Source organism: Herpailurus yagouaroundi, unplaced genomic scaffold (genome assembly GCF_014898765.1).
Source record: "Herpailurus yagouaroundi ecotype Mexico unplaced genomic scaffold, PumYag 67005, whole genome shotgun sequence".
In the NCBI taxonomy this organism is placed as follows: Eukaryota; Metazoa; Chordata; class Mammalia; order Carnivora; family Felidae; genus Herpailurus; species Herpailurus yagouaroundi.
This window is the reverse complement of record NW_024419868.1, coordinates 498,370-516,511: the sequence shown is the minus strand read 5'-3', so window position 1 is coordinate 516,511 and position 18,142 is coordinate 498,370. Positions and strand designations below refer to the sequence as shown.

The window sequence follows — 18,142 nt, the reverse complement described above, 5'->3', positions numbered from 1 at the left end:
TCCAAATTAACTGCAAGCCCTGGTAATCACCTCCCATCCCCCTTCTCTCTCTGAACTAGGCTGCTCTAGCAGAAGGAAATGCCCAAATATTCCCCACCCCCTTCCAACCTTCTTGTTCACTATATGGGATGTGAGGACTCCGTTCAAGATTAAACTTGTGACAACCCAACTGTTTGTTGTTCTGAACGGGCAATCTCTGGAAAGTACTTTTTTGTCTGCTTTAGAGAAGCCCATCTTCTCATAACCGATGGGCTGTGACTCAGTAAGGATTTTAAAGTGTGGTCTTTTGAAACCCACCACTCCATAGCAGTGGAAGCATTTCTGGGAAGTTCAGCAAATCTTCTGGGACATCACCATGTATGTAGGTACGTGTGCACGCACACACATACACACACACATATATTTATATATATAAAATATGTATAGATAAATAGATCTGTCTCTTTATATAAAGGGTATGTGTATGCATATAGATACACACATTCATATATACATACACCCACACGCCCATACCCAAACACACACACGCACACACACGCACACACCATCTTTTGAGTTCCTTTTCGTACTCAGTTTCATTACATTGATTCCCACCCTTTCAGGGTGTGGGCAGCAGGGAGTGGGTGAACTGCACCACATCTTCTATTTTACAAACAATGCATTAGTTCAGAGGCAGGAAAAATCTGCCCGTACTTTTCTGACTCACTTGAATCCCCCAGTACAAAGGCCATTGGTAGTTTTTTTTTTAAAGTGTATAAAATAAAAAATAAAATAAAATAAAATAAAATAACCAATACTATTTCACTTCCCTGAAAACATTTACCTATCTGATTGTCAGGCCAGAGTTAGAGGCGGTTGTATAAAATCCTGGGTTAGGTGAATGGGGGGAAAGAATGAGAGGAAGGCAGATACTGATTATATACCAAGGTCTCACGAATTCATAGAGAAAAAAGCAAGGTAGGAAGCCACAGACAGCAGTCCCTGCCATCCCACAAGTTTTGTAAAGAGTAACATGATGAAGACTCAGAAAACCAAAGCTGGAGCTTTTCTATAGGGCCTTACATGATAACACCAGATTTCTGACAGACACTGCCTTACTACACTCCCAGGGGAGGCAAAGAGAATACTGGCATTACATATTCTACTTGAGAATAGGACCTAGTCCTGTTGCCATTCATCTTTTACCAGAGCTTCCCCAGAAGCAGACCACGAAGTCTGGAGGTCAGAAAAAGACAGGGAAAGGGAAAAGATGAATACAATAGGATGTCCCAACAAAATCTTGGATAAATCTAGAGTAAGCATTTATGTCTTCCTCTAACTTGGGCCTACAATCAGAAAGGTAAAGGTTTTCCTCTCTTCCTGATCTGCTGAAGCCATCTTCTGCTCATTATTCCTCCTTCTGTTGTGCCACAGTTCCTAGCTTTTGCTCTCGTAAGCGGCTCTTCTCCTCATTCTTCACGGGGAAGTAGCGGTTACCATTAGTACACACGTTGCTGTCTCTGGATAAGGCACACTGTGATGGAGCTGGAAGATGATGATCACTCTTCTCTTCCTTGATCAATGTGCCATTGTTTCCATTTACCTGTGAGTGGGACCGACCGTGATGAGGCTCTAGGGATTTAGAAACTCCATCTGAAGTGCTCTGTCAAAAACAGATATATTCAGTTGAAATGGTAATCCCAGACTGACAGTTCCCAAGCATGTTCGTAAGCTAGCTTGCAGAAGCTGCTTCAGTTCTGCAAAAACATCAGAAAGCCCAAAGCCTGTAAACACCTAGTAAAGTGTGCTCTGATAACTGTCCTGAGAACTTAGGGTGACCACAGATGGATTTGACTGAAACTCAATGGCTGAGACAACAACATAATGACATAGACATCATTTATAAAGCTTTACAATGTATTTTTCTAATACTAGTCAGAACCCTAAATCGTAGATATTATGCACCATTTACAGATGAGGGAGCTGAGGCTCAGAAAGATTAAAGTACATTGCTCAAGGACACTCAGATAGAATGAAGTAGGGGGCGCCTGGGTGGCTCAGTTGGTTAAGTGTCCAACCCTTGATTTGGACTCAGGTCATGATCTCACGGTTCGTGAGATGGACAGCACCATTGTCCAGGGATGATGCTTTAGCTAAAAACAAAGTCAACATGAGAACTTCCTTGGACAGGCTACCTCTGGAGTAGATAACAGTATCCCCAGTAATCTTAGCAATGAGAAACTTATGATCATCCACAATCCCTTCTTTTCCCTTAGTTTCTTCATGTGTAAAAATAATAATAATAACAGTACCTATTTTTTACATTCCTATAAGGATTCAATGAGACACTCCATGTAAAGCACTTAGAATGTGATGTGCCTGGCACACTGTAAGAACTCAATAAATGCTAGCTAATATTATTATTTTGATTCCATGTCCCCAAGCAAACTTCTGATATCATGGCTTCCCTTACAGCTTACACTTACATGAAGAAAGCTCTGGTAGAAATGGTTAAGAGCATATGCATTAGAGTCAGCCAGACCTAAGTCTGAGTCTTGTCTCTAACAATTAGAGTTGTTATACTGTAGTAGAATCAGGACAATCAGGACAGGGCAGGATTTTGGAATCGTCAGCTCAGGCTGGAATGGCAACTTGGATGTTGACTTGATGGATAATTTTGGGCAAGATGTTTCATCCCTCTGAGCCTCAGTTTCCTCTGTTTAAAATGGAGAATCCTGTGGTGCCTGGGTTGCTCAGCTGGTTAACTGTCCAACTCTTGATATGGGCTCAGGATATGATATTTGGGGAGAGGGGTATGTCTAATGAACATCAGTGGAAACTGTTATAGTTCACGGTGTACATTAGAGGACAGTTTAAGACCATTTTGAGCCATCAGGAATAAGCAAAATGGCAACAACTCCTTCTTTCTCATATTCAGCAAAGGCCAAAGTCCAATTTTCTAAGCATCTCTGGTAGAAAGCCCTCAGAAAACCCTGAGAAGCTGGCAATCCCACTGTTAACTTCACTTTGGCCCCTTTTCTGGCTGCATGTAGCACATACTATGCTAGGTACAGGTGTTCAGGACACAGTACCTGGTTTCTATCCTGTGGCTTCACTCAGGGAGAAAGATGACACTCTGCAGCACTGTGGGAACAGTGTGGGCAGTTAACACTCACTAACTCACAGCTAGAGAGCGAGGGAATGAAATCAAATGCTGGGAGTAGCTAGGAAAACTCACAGTTTTCTGGCCTGATCTGATCATTTGCAAGTTAGCTGAAAAGACAAGATGTATCAAACAGAAGGTAGATAATCTCAGAACGGTGCTTACTTGTTTATTTCCTTTTTTGTGTCCTTTGGATCCTCTACCAGTCTGTTCTTTTCCATGCCTGTAGAAAGTGAGGGGAAAAGTGATCCTGAGGAATATATAAAGCCCACATTTTCACTTAATTAATCACCTCCTCTAGGAAGTTTGACCCTCTTATGGAAAGTTAGTCAATGCCTCTTACCTTAATGGAAGTATTCAATAGGTGGATATTTTCCCAATAGCACCTTGATTAACACTAGCTCATACCAACCTATTGGAATACATACCCTTTTCCTGGCCCACCAACCGAGACCACTTGCATGCCAAAAGAGCCTCGGCCCCTGGAGGACCTGCTGCCAGCCCACTGGCCCACAACCATCCCAGCAATCTCCAGTTTTCCTCCTTGAGGAGGGATTGGATGGAGACCTGGAGAGATAGGAAGAAGGAAGTAATGAATGCTGAGTGCAAGGTAGGATAAGAAGTGGAAACAAAGATCCTACAGCCCACCTACTCGCTTATTTCCATTTCTCTATGATAAACACTCTGTCATAACAACAAAGGTTCATGGTGGAAACAAATTTAGGGACAGGGGGTTGAAGCTCTGTACACATCCACTTTATTTTTTTAAATGTTTGTTTGTTTGTTTATAGAGCAAGTGCGTGCACAAATGGGGAAGGGGCAGAGAGAGAGGGAGAGACAGAATCCCAAGCAGGCTCTGCACTGTCAGCGCAGAGTCCAATGCAGGGCTTGAGCTCATGAACTGTGAGATCATGGCCTGAGCCGAAATCAAGAGTAGGATGCTTAACAGGTTGAGCCACCCAGGTGCCCTGTGTATACATCTACTTTAGCAAGTGGGGTTGGACAATTCATTTTTTTGCTACAGGGCCTGGCACATAGTAGCTATTCAATAGTTGCTGAAAGAATGAATGTCCTAAAATCTAGTTATTAGAAAATTATAAGCCAAATGCCACTTCTATTTTCCTTTCTTTTTTCTTTGCATTAAAGTTTAGTTGACACATAATGTTACATTAGTTTCAGGTGTACAACCTAGTGCTTCGACAACTCTGTAGTTATGCTGTCCTCACCACAGTACAGCTACCATCTGTCACCATTCAATGCTATTACAATACCATTGACCTTATTCCCTATGCCGTGCCTTTCATTCCTGTGACTTACTCATTCAATAACTCATTCCACTCTCCTTCACCCATTTTGCCCATCCCCTCAACGTTCCTCCCCTAAGGCAACCATAAGTTCCTTCTCTGTTTATGGGTCTGGATTCTGCTTTTTGTTGATTCATTTGGACCAAAACCACTTTTCTTTTTCTTTTTAAGCTTTTATTCAAATTTCAGTTAGTTAATATTAAAGTGGGCCTAAACCATTTTTGATTCAAATATGTATCACTACACAATGGAGGATCAGCCAAACCAGCAAACTGAACTGAAAATAATGAAACTAAACTGAAAGTAATCTATAATTAATAAGCAAGAATAGCAACAGTTGAAAACCAGAACCAATTCAAGACAAGATAGCATATCTATTTAAAACAGGAAATTCCAACTCAGTCTGTATGAGCTCACAAGCACAGTAGAGCTTTGTAATTTGGCATAAAAGGAAGCCTTCATAGAATCCACAGTTCTAGTAAACCTTTAATTTTAGTTTATGGAAAAAAAGCAAATGTTAATAACCCTTTACTCATTTAGCCAGTTGTCAGTAAAGAGCCCTTCATTCATATAACAGTGTCTAAGGTACCAGGGTACTAGCCAGTTCTAAGAGGGCTAGAAAGACTTGCCTTTGGGGATCTTACTGTGGCCTTTGAGGAGGCAGAAGGCTCTTCATGAACCACCAGTAACTGGAGACTAGGCATCACTGGGAGCTGGGACAATGGCAAGGATCTCCTGAGAACTTAGCCTTAATTAAAGCTGTCTTCTGAGACACAATAAAATCAACATGCAAAGAATGGGAACAAAGATCTGTAAAGTCAGCTTCAAGGAATGGACTGAATGGCTGGCTCCCTGGTTTGTAAAACTTGATCATTACCTGACTGAACAGAGCAAACATCCACATTGCTCGTCCAAGTAGAGCCTTGAACTAAATATGCATACTGAATTTTATGACCCTAGATAAACTTCCAGCTTTATTTTTTTTAAGTAGGTTTCACGCCCAGGGTGGAGCCCAACACAGGGCTTGGACTCACGACCCTGAGATCAAGACCTGAGCTAAGAATCAGACACTTAACAGATTGAGCCCCCCAAGAACCTCCCCAGCTTTATTATTTTTAAAATGATGAACAGTGGACAACAAATACATTGAACCATAGCAATGACATTCCCACCTGATCACAGAACCTTGATACTTCATGTCAAAATGTCCCTATTAAAAAATCCTGTTTCACCAAGGTTGTTTGAGTTATTAGGATCAGTATCTTTGTTTCAGGCACAGTATTGGGCCTGATATATATGAAACTGCTGATTCTGTGACTGGTACTAACTACCAGATGGGTTATTATGAAATAGATTGAGGATGACAAATACATCACTCATAGGTACTGACCTGTGAATCCCCGGCTCCTTCCTTGAGGGGGAGGTGGCATTGAGCCCATGGCTCGGGAATAAAGTGAAACAGGGTAGAGAGGGGGCACCATGGGAGGCACAAAAGTAGGTGACGGAAGTAGAGCGGAAGGTGGTGGATGGTTCATGTTGACTCCTTCAAGGATACTCTGTCTCATCTTTTCCACTTTGGTTGCCAGATCAGCCTTCAAATGAAGAACAGAATAACAGCAGCTGCCATTTTTTTTAACGTCTTTGTTTCAGGCACAGTATTGGGCACTCTAGGGACAGTCTCACAAATCTATTCCCATTAAGAGAACTGAGGCCTGGAGTTAAATGGCTCAAGGAGTCATACTCAGGGAAACCTGTCTGGCACCAAAGACCCACTTTTTGCATGACACCAAACTACCACACTAGCTCTGACCGAGGCCTTGTGAGGCACATTGACTAGGTCAAGGGAGACAAATATAACAATAAGTATTTACTGATGGTCTGTCACACGACCAGAAATAGGTTAGGTTATTTTTTAAGGTGGATAGAACAGAGTTAGGTGAAAGAATAAAACCTGACATGCACAAAGTTTCTTAACCTTCTCCCCCATACCCAAGATCAGAGACCATGACCTCTGTCCAGGAGAAGCCCATGCCTCTAGTCCAGAGATCAGCAAACCTGTTCTGAAAAGGGCCAGATAGGATTTGTAGGCCATATGGTCTCTGTCACAACTATACAACTCTGCTGTTGTGGTGGGAAAGCAGTCATAAGCAATATGTAAATGAATGGATGTGGCTGTGTTCCAATAAAACCTTATTGGAATAAAAATTTCAAGGTTTTCAGTTTTGAGGTATTTTGCCACCCCTGCTCTAGTCCCTCAGCTCATTCCCCCCAAGTGGATAAAGGAGTAAGTAAGGGTTCCTTTCCCTGTCTTTCCTAAGGTTTCATTGTAAAGAATCCCCTGCTTCTACTCTGTCATCTACTTTACTATTCTCTTCTAGTTCCAAACATAGTTCCTTTACAAAGGTTATCATCATTTGCAGAAGTGACTTACAGTTTTTGCAAATAAGGGAAATGAAATCCTAAGAATTGCAGGAAAGCCCTATTCCATGGGAAGGAAATACTCAGATAAGAAAACAATAGGAAAATTTGGTGTTCATAAAAAACACTTTCCAACGTATGGTTTTATAACATGGACATATCAGACTCTGGGCCTTTGGGATTATCCTTGACCCAGTTAGGTTAATGTCACACATTCCCCTACTTCTGCTACCTCCCTCTCCAATGTCTCTGTTCCTTTCCACCCTCTGCCCATTCATCCCCACAGTGGATCAGAGATGGCTCTTAGCAGCTGCCCGACATAAAGGTACCTGGCCATCACAGAGCTCAACCAGGGATACTCGCTCTCGGCCTGCTTTAATCAACTTGCTCTGGAACAGCTTGCCATCAAAGTAAATCCAGGGGCAGCAGTGCTCCCACGGGACTGGCTGGCCACAGGCATCATTGGCAAACAGAGCTGTGTCGACCCCACTCATGAAGAGGGCAGCAAGCTGGATCCCTCGGGCATCCAGTTTCTCAATCTGAAACCACCACAGAGGAAGAACTACTATTAAAAACTGTTACTGGTTACATCTACTCTTGTTCCTGTTATTCTGATTATTCAAATTAAACTTGAGCGTGTTGCCTCTTAATATAGACATTTGAGTGCACAAGCAGCTCCTATCCATGTCACTCCCTGACACAGTTTGAAAGATACTCATTACAGTTTGAAAGATACTCATTACAAAAAAAAAAGACATCAGCTTTAAAACTTCAAAAAGGCACCAACCATTTTGTTTTTACCTGTAAAGTTAGAAAAAATTTAAAAATCCAAAGAGAAAAAGAATACCCAGTGCTGATAAGGATGAAATAAATGGGCACATTCATATAAAGCTGATGAAAAATGTACATTACAATTAAGCAGTATGTGAATAACCCTGAAAAATATTCACATTTCTTGACTCAGTAATCCTACTTTCATGAATCTATTCTAAGGAAGTAGAGCTATGAATAAAACTCTATGCATAAAGATTTTAATTGTAATGTTACATCTAATAGGGGAAAACTAGAAACCAAATGGCCAACATTATAATAATTAGCTGATACATGCATATAATAAATTTCTTAAACTTTTTTAAGACATAGAAAATATGTGCTATGTTAAGTTTAAAAACACAATATGGAATCACATACACAATACCTCAACTGTGTAGAAAATGTTTATATTTATTATCTCAAGTTGGCATGGTAGATGGCTTCAACAGGAAAAGGAGAAATACTTGCAAGTCCCCTCCTACATGTGATCTGGAGACAGTAACTGCCCTAGGGCCAAGCAATATTATACTTACTGTAAGGAGGAACCAACACTGTTTTTCTTAGACTGTTTTTGTCTTTCCCTTAGTTAACCTCACTTAAAGGAAGATTCTGTTAGCTTTATTGGGCTAGATCTTTTCCATGTTTATCCTAGGGCCTCAAAAAACCATGGCCACTGAAGTCAGGAGAGGGGTGTTCTGCATTAATAGCTAGTATTATTGGATTCTGTGTACTTAAAATATGCAAGACACTGTTCTAGGTGTTTTGCATGGATTATTTACTTTATTTAATATCCCTACAAGTAAGGAAACTGAAGCAAGAGAGGTTAAGCAACCTGCCTCAGATCACACAGCTAGGATGCAATGAAGCCGAGATTCAAACCCAAGGCAGACTGGCTTCAGAGCCTACCTTTTAAACTACTGTGTTCTGGGGCCCCTGGGTGGCTCAGTTGGATAAACGTCCAACTTCGGCTCAGGTCATGATCTCACAGTTTGTGGTTCGAGCCCCGTGTCGGGCTCTATGCTGATAGCTCAGAGCCTGGAGCCTGCTTCGGAATCTGTGTCTCCCTCTCTCTCTGCCCCTCCCCTGCTCGAGCTCTGTCTCTGTCTCAAAAATAAATAAACTTGAAAAAAAAAATAAGCTACTATGTTCTACTGCGTTCAGTTAGATGGTGGATTTGCTTTCTTCCTTATGTTCTTCTAGACTTCTCTCTAACATCCAATAAATATTACTAAAAAGGCAGGCATTTACTCAGAGACAAACTCAGGACACAAGGAAGAATCCCCTGTAGTGTATCTTGCAAGAGTCAGAAACCTTACCATAGTTTGTGGCCACAACTTATTTGTAATGTATAATATCCATCTTTTCTGTCCATTCTCACCTATCAGTATGGGAGCAGTGGTGCAGGTACCTCTTGGTTTTATTAATAAACATACATGATTGGCTAAAGTAAATCAAACATTTGTCTGTAGAACTTACTCTTCTCCTCAGCACCAGGGGAAAAAAAGACCAAAGGAAAGCATTGAGCTCATAAAAGAAAGATTTTAAGTTAGGTTAAATCAAATCACCTTGAGTTCTTGAAGTTGATCTGGCTCATAAAGCTGGGTAGATACTGCCTGTGCAAGGAAAGTGTCTAGCTCATGGCGATGCAGGATTCGGCCACCAGGCCACTGAACCATGTATCTAGAAAATAAAAGCATAATTATTAAGGTAAAAAAGCTCATTTATTCCTTTCACAAACACTTATTAAGCTAAGAACCTATCACGGGCCAGGTTTTGACAATTTCAGTAGAATAAAGTTAAAGCATCTTCGCCTTTGGTTATTGCAGTCTAGGTGGTAGAGGAGACAGGCATGTGCCTCAACAATGACAGGAGAGTGTGATAAGTACCAAGATAGAAGAATGTACAGGGTGCTACAAGAGCACAGGAAAGGGCTAGGCTAAAGGAGTGAGGGAGGGTATCCTGAAAAAATAGCAGGAGCTGGGTTTCAAAGGGCCTGTAGAAATTAGTAAAAAAAAAAAAAAAAAAAAAAAAAGCGGGGAAGGATGTTCTAGTTGAGGGAACAGTATACGTGAAGGCATAGAGGTGTGGAGTTCAGTATGATATAGTAGGTTCCATAACTCAAAAAGATATCTGCACCCCCATGTTCACTACAGCAGCATTTACAATAGTTAAGACATGGAAACTACCTAAGTGTCCACTGATGGATGAGTGGATAAAGCAGTTGTGGTATATATACAAATACAACGAATATTATTCAACCATAAAAAATGAGGAAGTCCTATCATTTGCAGTAATATGGAGGAACGTGGAGACATCATGCTAAGTGAAATAAGTCAGACAGAGAAAGACAAATACTGCGTGATCTCACTTATAAGTAGAATCTTAAAAAAAACAACTCATAGAAAAAGAGATCAGAGTTGTAGTTACCAGAGGTGGGAGGGTGGCAGAAGGGGAGGGGGCATTGGAGGAAGGTAGTCAAAAGGTATAAACTTCCAGTTATAAGATAAATGAGTACTGGAGATAATGTACATGACTGTAGTTAGCACTGCTATGTGGTCTATAGAAAAGTTAAGAGAGTAGATTCTAAGAATTCTCATCATAAGGAGAAAGTTTTTCTTTTTCTTTATACCTGTATGAAATGATGGATGTTAACTAAACATTGTGGCAATCATTTCACAATACATGTAAATGAAACCATCATGCTGTATGCCTTAAACTTATACAGTGATGTATATCAATTTTTCTCAATAAAACTAAAAAAAAAGGTCAGATTATTAAGTGTCTCAAAAACAGTATTAAGGAATTTGGACTTTCATTCTGAAAATATAAGAAGATACTTAGGGATTATCAGCAGGACAGTGATATTGACTGGCTCATAGGGTAAGAGAGAAGAGGCATGTATGCCAGTTAGGAGGCAACTGCAGCAATCTGTGCCTGAAGAGGTATGAACAAAGGCACTGGCTCAGGGGTTGGAGAGGGCCAGGGGACAAAGACAAGAGCTACTGAGTAGATATATCCATAGGATTTGGTCATGCATGTTATGGGAAGGGGGTAAAGAAAAAGGAAGAGCCTAAGATTCCTAGAATTCTGACTTGAGCAAATGGCTAGATGATAGGGCCATTCCTCAAGTTAAGAAATCCATTAATTAAAATAAATAAGTACTCATTGATGAGTATTTGACTTGAATTTCATGAACTGAATATGTCTTACCATTCTAGGCACCAAGATGCAGAAAGAGGAAGAAAGATGAAAAAAATACATCAGTACAAAGTCTATGTCCTTAGCTCCCTGAAAGACCCACAAGACAATGATCATTCATAATTATTGGAGCTGTGTGAGACTTCAGAAAGCTAGCCCTTAAAGCAAGGGATGGTCTTTTCTGAGTGGCACGTGGAATGAATCTGTAGGGACTCTGATCCAGTTACTACTACCAGGAGGCTGTATGATGCCCTGGAAAGAACCTGGCTTTGAATCTCTAACCTGCTGTTTCCTCACCTGGAAAGATCACAATAGCACAGGCAGCCCTACTGCCATTACTCTTTCTTCAAGCCCAGCTGTCATTTCTCTCAACTCCAGGATGTTTCTGGGCCTGCAGAACATGCCAACAAGCCCTGTTGCTTCTTTACAAACTAAGTTCTAGGGGTGCCTGGGTGGCTCAGGTCGTGATCTCAGGCTCATGAGTTCAAGCCCCACATTGGGCTCTCTGCTGTCTGTGGGCAGAGCCCGCTTCAGATCATCTGTCCCGCACCGACCACCCCCCCTTTCGCCTCTTGTGTGCATGTGCACTCTCTCCCTCAAAAAACAAAAACAAAAACAAAAACAAAAAACACTTAAAACAAACAAACAAACAAACAAACAAACAAAGTTCTAAATGACTGACCTTTCCAGGAGGTATCTTTCTGGGCCACACAGAAAGAACAGTTTATACCCTCCTCCCTGCCCACACATTCTCCATGTGGAAAATTTATTCATACTTTATAATCTATTTTATACTTTTTGATGCTGTATTATAAAGTGCACAATTCAGAGTTTATATCTTCTATACATATAAAATATTTTCCTTTGCCCTCAATGTTTTTTTTGCCTTGGGGACTATATTATTTATTAATAATGCTTCTTTCTTGTGATTTATACTTCCTTGATTGATTTACCTTTGCCCATTCTTTTATTTTTAATCTTTCCATCTTATTTTGTTGGCAAAATATGAAGCAAAAATAGACAAAAATGAACTGAAATGCAATTATAGAAGAATTTAGCATACTACCATTAAGCTATGACATGTAAAATGTGCCTTAGATACATTTAAAATCACAGAAGATTTGAAAAATACAATAAATAAGGTTCAAATGCTTGACTGAAAACATATTCAAGAACCCATGTGAGTTCCAATGAGATCTAGGACCTTGTTTGGCCTCATCTATTGTCTTGTTTCTTATTAATATTTATTATAAACTATCTAGCATAGTACATGGCCTAGAGTACATATCAGTAAATATTTATTAGGGGACTGACTGAATGCATCAACCAGGTCATGGAAAAAATCCCCCAAACCAAGAAAAAAACTCAACAAAAATCTTCCAAAGCTGAATTGTACCAGTCACATCCTGATTACTATGAGAGAAAAACTGACTTAAAGGAGCTCCTAAAGGAGTCAAGTGTGGAAGACAGGCAGGATCACTGAAAGACTAATAAAATGAGAAGGATGTGACTTTACAAGTTGAATAGGTTGTTTTGGGTGCTCTAAGGAAACAGTGACTAAATTCACCTGGGAGACTCAGAGAAGGCCTCACAGAGGGGAGAACATTTAATTTCCTAGGGATGTGAGATTTTTGGTTGGTTTGGATTATACTCATTAATGTTAACTTGCAATTTTTCATGTTTCTCTAACCTTAGTGTGGTGCATGGCAGAATGGATGCTCAAAAAATGTTTGCTGAACAAATGAGGCTATGGCAGGATATTCCAAAGGAAATGCTAGCTCCATCTTTTGGCCAACACTGTTATTCAACCAGCCTCGAATGAATTACGTGAAACAGAGGACAGCGTCCAAAGAGTCAGAGGCTCATTAATGAGATAGCAGGAAATAGTAATTATTAAATCAACCAATATTTAGTAATGCTCATCATGTGTTATTTTTTTAAATTATATGATTCCATTGGGGATTAATTTTGTACAACCATAGGAGTACTAATTTCCCATGGAAGTTCCTCAATCTCAACTACAAGACAGCTTTATTACTATTAGTAGTATTTACATTATTATATATACTACACACAAGCATTATATATATATACATATATACATATATATGTATATATTACATACATAATATATATATATATTACAGTATATGCAGCAAACTATAAGTTACTCATAGGAACAACATTTACTAAATGCCTCTTGTATGCTAGACACCCTGACATAAACTTTATATACATAGAACACGGTAGCAAAGAATACAGACTTGGGAGCCTGACATACTGGGTTCCAATCTAGGTCCTACTACTTCTTTTCTTTTCTTTTTTTTTTTGAATGTTTATGTATTTATTGAGAGAAAGAGAGAGAGAATGAGTGGGGAAGGGGCAAAGAGAGGGAGATAGAGAATTCCAAGTAGACTTCCCACGGCCAGTGTAGAGGCCAATGTAAGGCTTGATCTCGTGAACCATGAGATCATGACCTGAGCTGAAACCAAGAGTTGGACACTCAACAGACTGAGCCACCCAGGTGCTCCTCTACTATTTTTCTATGTGACTCTGGGCAAACACTTTAGTGTCTAGGGGCTTTAGTTCTCTCCCTCATCTCTAAAATGGGGCTAACTTTACCTACCTCTCAAAAGGTTATAATAGGTAAAAGAGAAAATGCATGTAAAAACACCTAACCTAGTGCCTGTCATAGTAGCACTCTTGGTTACCATTGTAACTGAGACAATTATGGTCGAATTCTTCCTTTACTATTTGGTGAAGCCCCCATATCATATATTAAATTCTCACGTGTACAAAGATCTGTTTCTACTTATTTATTCTATATTTATTTCTCATGCCAGTACAATGCTAGTCTACGTTTTAAATATGTTGTTGTTGTTTTTTTTTTTTGGGGGGGGGCGCCTGGGTGGCGCAGTCGGTTAAGCGTCCGACTTCAGCCAGGTCGCAATCTCACGGTCCGTGAGTACGAGCCCCGCGTCGGCCTCTGGGCTGATGGCTCAGAGCCTGGAGCCTGTTTCCGATTCTGTGTCTCCCTCTCTCTCTGCCCCTCCCCCGTTCATGCTCTGTCTCTCTCTGTCCCAAAAATAAATAAACGTTGAAAAAAAAATAAAAAAAAAATAAATATTTTTTTTTGGGTTGAGTTTAATTTTCTTTTTTTTTAATATATGAAATTTATTGTCAAATTGGTTTCCATACAACTCCCAGTGCTCATCCCAAAAGGTGCCCTCCTCAATACCCATCAGCCACCCTCCCCTCCCTCCCATCCCCCATCAACCCTCAGTTTGTTCTCAGTTTTTAACAGTCTCTTATGCTTTGGCTCTCTCCCACTCTAACTTAAATATGTTTTAAAATATGGTAGTCTCTGCTTTTATCCACTTCTTTTAATTTTAAAATAAAATTTATTATTTCATTCTTACTTCAAAAGCTCAAGTTCATTATCATTAAGAAAATGTAAAAAATGCAACAGAAAAGTATAAAGAAAACAAAAGATAAAAACTGAAGTGATTTTTACTCTTACCATTCAGATATTACCACTGTTATGTTTGTTATGATTTTGGCTTTTTTCTTCCTAACCTCTCAAATCTCAATTTTCTCTATTACATTATATATGTATTATATATATATGTATACATTATATATACATTATATATATATATTATATAATATTATATATTATATAATATTATATAATGTATATATAATGTATATATATATAATGTATATATCTAATAATATACCTAATAATAGTAGAGTACAGTATAATATATTAGTATATACATCTAATAATATATCTAATAATATCACTAATTGTATATATTATTTATATAATATATATACTTTTATATATTATAAATATATAATATATATACTTTTTTCCACCAATAATACTATGAGAATGCCTCATTCATTAAATACTTTTCAAAAACATTTTTGTTTCATTTTCTTAAATTTTTTTTTTCATTTGAGTATAGTTGACACAATGTTACATTAGTTTCAGGTATACAACTCAGTGACTTAAGTTTATACATTACGTTCTGTTCACAAGTGTAGCTAACATCTGCCATCATACAAAGCTATGTTTTAATGTTTATTTGAGAGAGAGAGAGAGAGAGAGAGAGAGAGAGAATCTGAAGCAGGCTCCAGGCTCTGAGTTGTCAGCACAGAACTCATGAACTGTGAGATCATGACCTGAGCTGAAGTTGGACGCTTAACTGACTGACCCACCCAGGTGCTCCAACACTACTCAATTTTTTTTAACGTTTATTTACTTTTGAGAGACAGAGTGTGAGCAGGGGGTTGGGCAGAAAGAGAGGGAGACACAGAATCTGAAGCAAGCTCCAGGCTCTGAGCTGTCAGCACAGAGCCCAACACGGGGCTTGAACTCACAAACTGTGAGATCATGACCTGAGCTGAAGTCGGATCCTTAAACAACTGAGCCACCCAGGTGCTCCGACAGTACTCAATTTTTAAAATAAATACTTTATTTTGCAAAAATTTTACATATACAGAAACTTATTCTAATTTTTTTTCTTGAGGTATAATTTACATACCATAAAATTCATCCATTGTTAAGTATAGAATTTAATATTTAGTACATTTACAGAGTTGTGCAACTATCATCACAATTGAGTTTTAGAATATTTTCATTGCCCCAGAAAGATCCCTTGTGCTCACATGTAGTCACTCCTCATTCCCACCCTGAAGGCAACCACTTATCTACTTCTATCTCCATAGATTTGCCTTGCTGGACATTTCATACAAATGGAATTTCGTGGTCTTTTGTAATTTGCTTCTTTCCTTACCATAGTTTTTATTTTAATTCAACTTTTAAGATTGATATTGTTGTAGATTCACATGCAGTTGTAAGGAGTAAAACAGAGGGATCCCTCGAACATTTTACCTAGTTCTCCTAATGGTATTATCTTGCAAAATATAATACAACATCACAGCCAGGATACTGACACTGACCCAGTCAAGATAAAAAACAGTTCCATCACCACAAGGATCCCTCATATTGTCTTTTATAACCACACCCACCCTCTTCCCAATCCATGTTCCTAACTCCTGGAAGTCACTAATCTGTTCTCCATTTCCATAATTCTGTCATTTCAACAATGTCACATAGCATGTAATATTTTGGGACTGGCTTTTTTAACTTAGCATAATTCCCTTAAGATTCATCCAACTTATTGTGTGTTATCTAAAGTTTGTTGCTTTTTATTGGTCAGTAGAATTCCAGGGTATGTATGTGCAATACTTGAACAATTCATCTGTTGCAAGACATCGGGGTTGTTTCTAATTTGGGAGTATTAAGAATAAAGATGCTATAAACATTAATGTACAGGTTTCTGTGGGTATATAAAATTTCATTTCTTTGCGATAAATGCCCAAGAGTGCAATTTCTGGGTTGTATAGTTATTTTTAAAGAAACTGACGAATTGGGGATGTCTGGGCGGCTCAGTCAATTAAGCATCTGACTCTTGATCTCAGCTCAGGTCTTGATCTCAGGGTTTTGAGTTCAAGCCCTGCATTGGACCTTCTTAAAAAAAACCTGACAAATTGTTTTCCAAAGTGGATGTAGCATTTTACATTTCCAAAACCACCATTTGAATGATCCAGTTTCTCCACATACCCCCAGCATGTGGTATTATCATTACTTCTTATATTAGCCATTCTGATAGCTGTGTAATTATATCTCACTGTGGTTTTAATTTGCATTTCCCTAACGGCTAATGATACTGAACATATTTTCATGTGTTTATTTTATTTGCTATGGTATATCCTCTTTGGAGAAATGTCTATTCATGTATTTTGCCCACATTCTAATTTCATCCTCTTCACATGGGCTTTCTTTCAACTGATAAAAGTATTTTTTTTTAATGCCATTTATTGAAAAATTTTACATAATCTTTGGGTAATTCAGAATTAGATTAGTCATGTTTCAGAAGCTTCTGAGATTGAGGTCTCCAAACCAATGTGAATACCTTATGTGATCGGTGGAAGGATTGGGGAACCTCATGATATAGGATGCATAGATGGCTACTGATGAAGACAGAATCCCTTATGGACAGGGACTTTCCTGTAGCACTCAGTCATCATTTTTAAGTTATCTGTCACAAATATTAAACATCTCACCAGACCAACAATAATACCCCTATCGTATTTGCAATTTATTAGTTTCCGTATAGAGAGAACATGGAATTAAAAGTTCTGTAGACCTAGAATCACACTTAATCTGATCCCTTATATTAATAACAATTAAAAGCTAGCATTTCAGTGTCCACACGAATGCCTATCTCTTGCTGATGGAATGCCACCTTCCTCTCACTCACTGTTTGTGATTCAAAGATTGCAGTGAGTGCATCAATCAGAGCATAAAACAAGCCAGAGAGGTGCCTGGCTGGCTCAGTCAGTAGAGCACGCAACTCTTGATCTCAGGGTTGTGAGTTTAAGCCCCATATTGAGTGTAGAGATTACTTTTTATAAAAAGCAAGCCAGGAATTCATGGTCCCAGAGAGGTGGAAAAGATTCGCTCCACATAGCAGTAAGTGGCTCAAGTGCTCCACCAGTTCCCAAGCAGAATCAGGCAGGAGCTGCATGCAGGGAGGAGGTAGAGGAGACCCATGTTCTTCACCCTCTACTACCTCAGATGTTTTCCCGGGTGTTCCAGGCAGGGGAGTTGTTGTCTCCCAATAGGATGGTTAATTCCTTGAGGACAGGACCCCCTCTCTGGCCTCCCTCAAAGCAATTTCCTCCCCAGGTATGAGCACAGAGCAGATCCTTAGTGAAGGAAGGAAGGAAGGAAGGAAGGAAGGAAGGAAGGAAGGAAGGAAACCACAATGTACAGAGCACCTGCTATGTGCCAAGTACAGAACCAGGAAAACTGTTTCATGTAACCCTCACGACAGTCCTGAGGTAGGCTCATCACCTCTGTTTTACAGATGTGGAAACAGTCTCAGGAGAATATGCCCATGGTGCCACAGCTAGTAAACAGGGGATCATCGATTTGAAAACCCAGGGCTTCTCCCTTCAGAGCTCTTTCTACTGCTTATATAAGCCAAGGATTTGGCAGCAAGTGAGCACTCCAGCTCCCAGACGGCTGGTCTGGAGCTCACGTTTAAGAGGCCCTTAAGCACATGAGGCCAGGAGTCCAGAATCCTGGGTCTAGGAGCCCTGGCTCTACAGCATTACTTTTTTTTTTAATTTATTTTATTTTATTTATTTTTTAATATATGAAATTTATTGTCAAATTGTTTTCCATACA

The 18,142-nt window shown here is 39.4% G+C and overlaps 1 protein-coding gene across 1 annotated transcript in view; it reads right to left on the bottom strand.

The window, feature by feature from the left end:
• Positions 1–421: 421 nt before the first annotated feature.
• The window catches only part of FAM120C (family with sequence similarity 120 member C), a 111,805-nt gene continuing 94,084 nt past the window's right edge, over positions 422–18,142 (bottom strand). Inside the window, exons 11-16 of the mRNA XM_040466914.1 lie at positions 9,243–9,357; positions 7,194–7,403; positions 5,837–6,038; positions 3,571–3,709; positions 3,308–3,365; positions 422–1,642 (exon numbers count right to left, since the gene is read on the bottom strand). Of these exons, the coding sequence (XP_040322848.1) occupies positions 1,388–1,642; positions 3,308–3,365; positions 3,571–3,709; positions 5,837–6,038; positions 7,194–7,403; positions 9,243–9,357 (979 nt within the window). The 3' untranslated portion in view covers positions 422–1,387. The remainder of the gene's footprint in view (positions 1,643–3,307; positions 3,366–3,570; positions 3,710–5,836; positions 6,039–7,193; positions 7,404–9,242; positions 9,358–18,142) is intronic.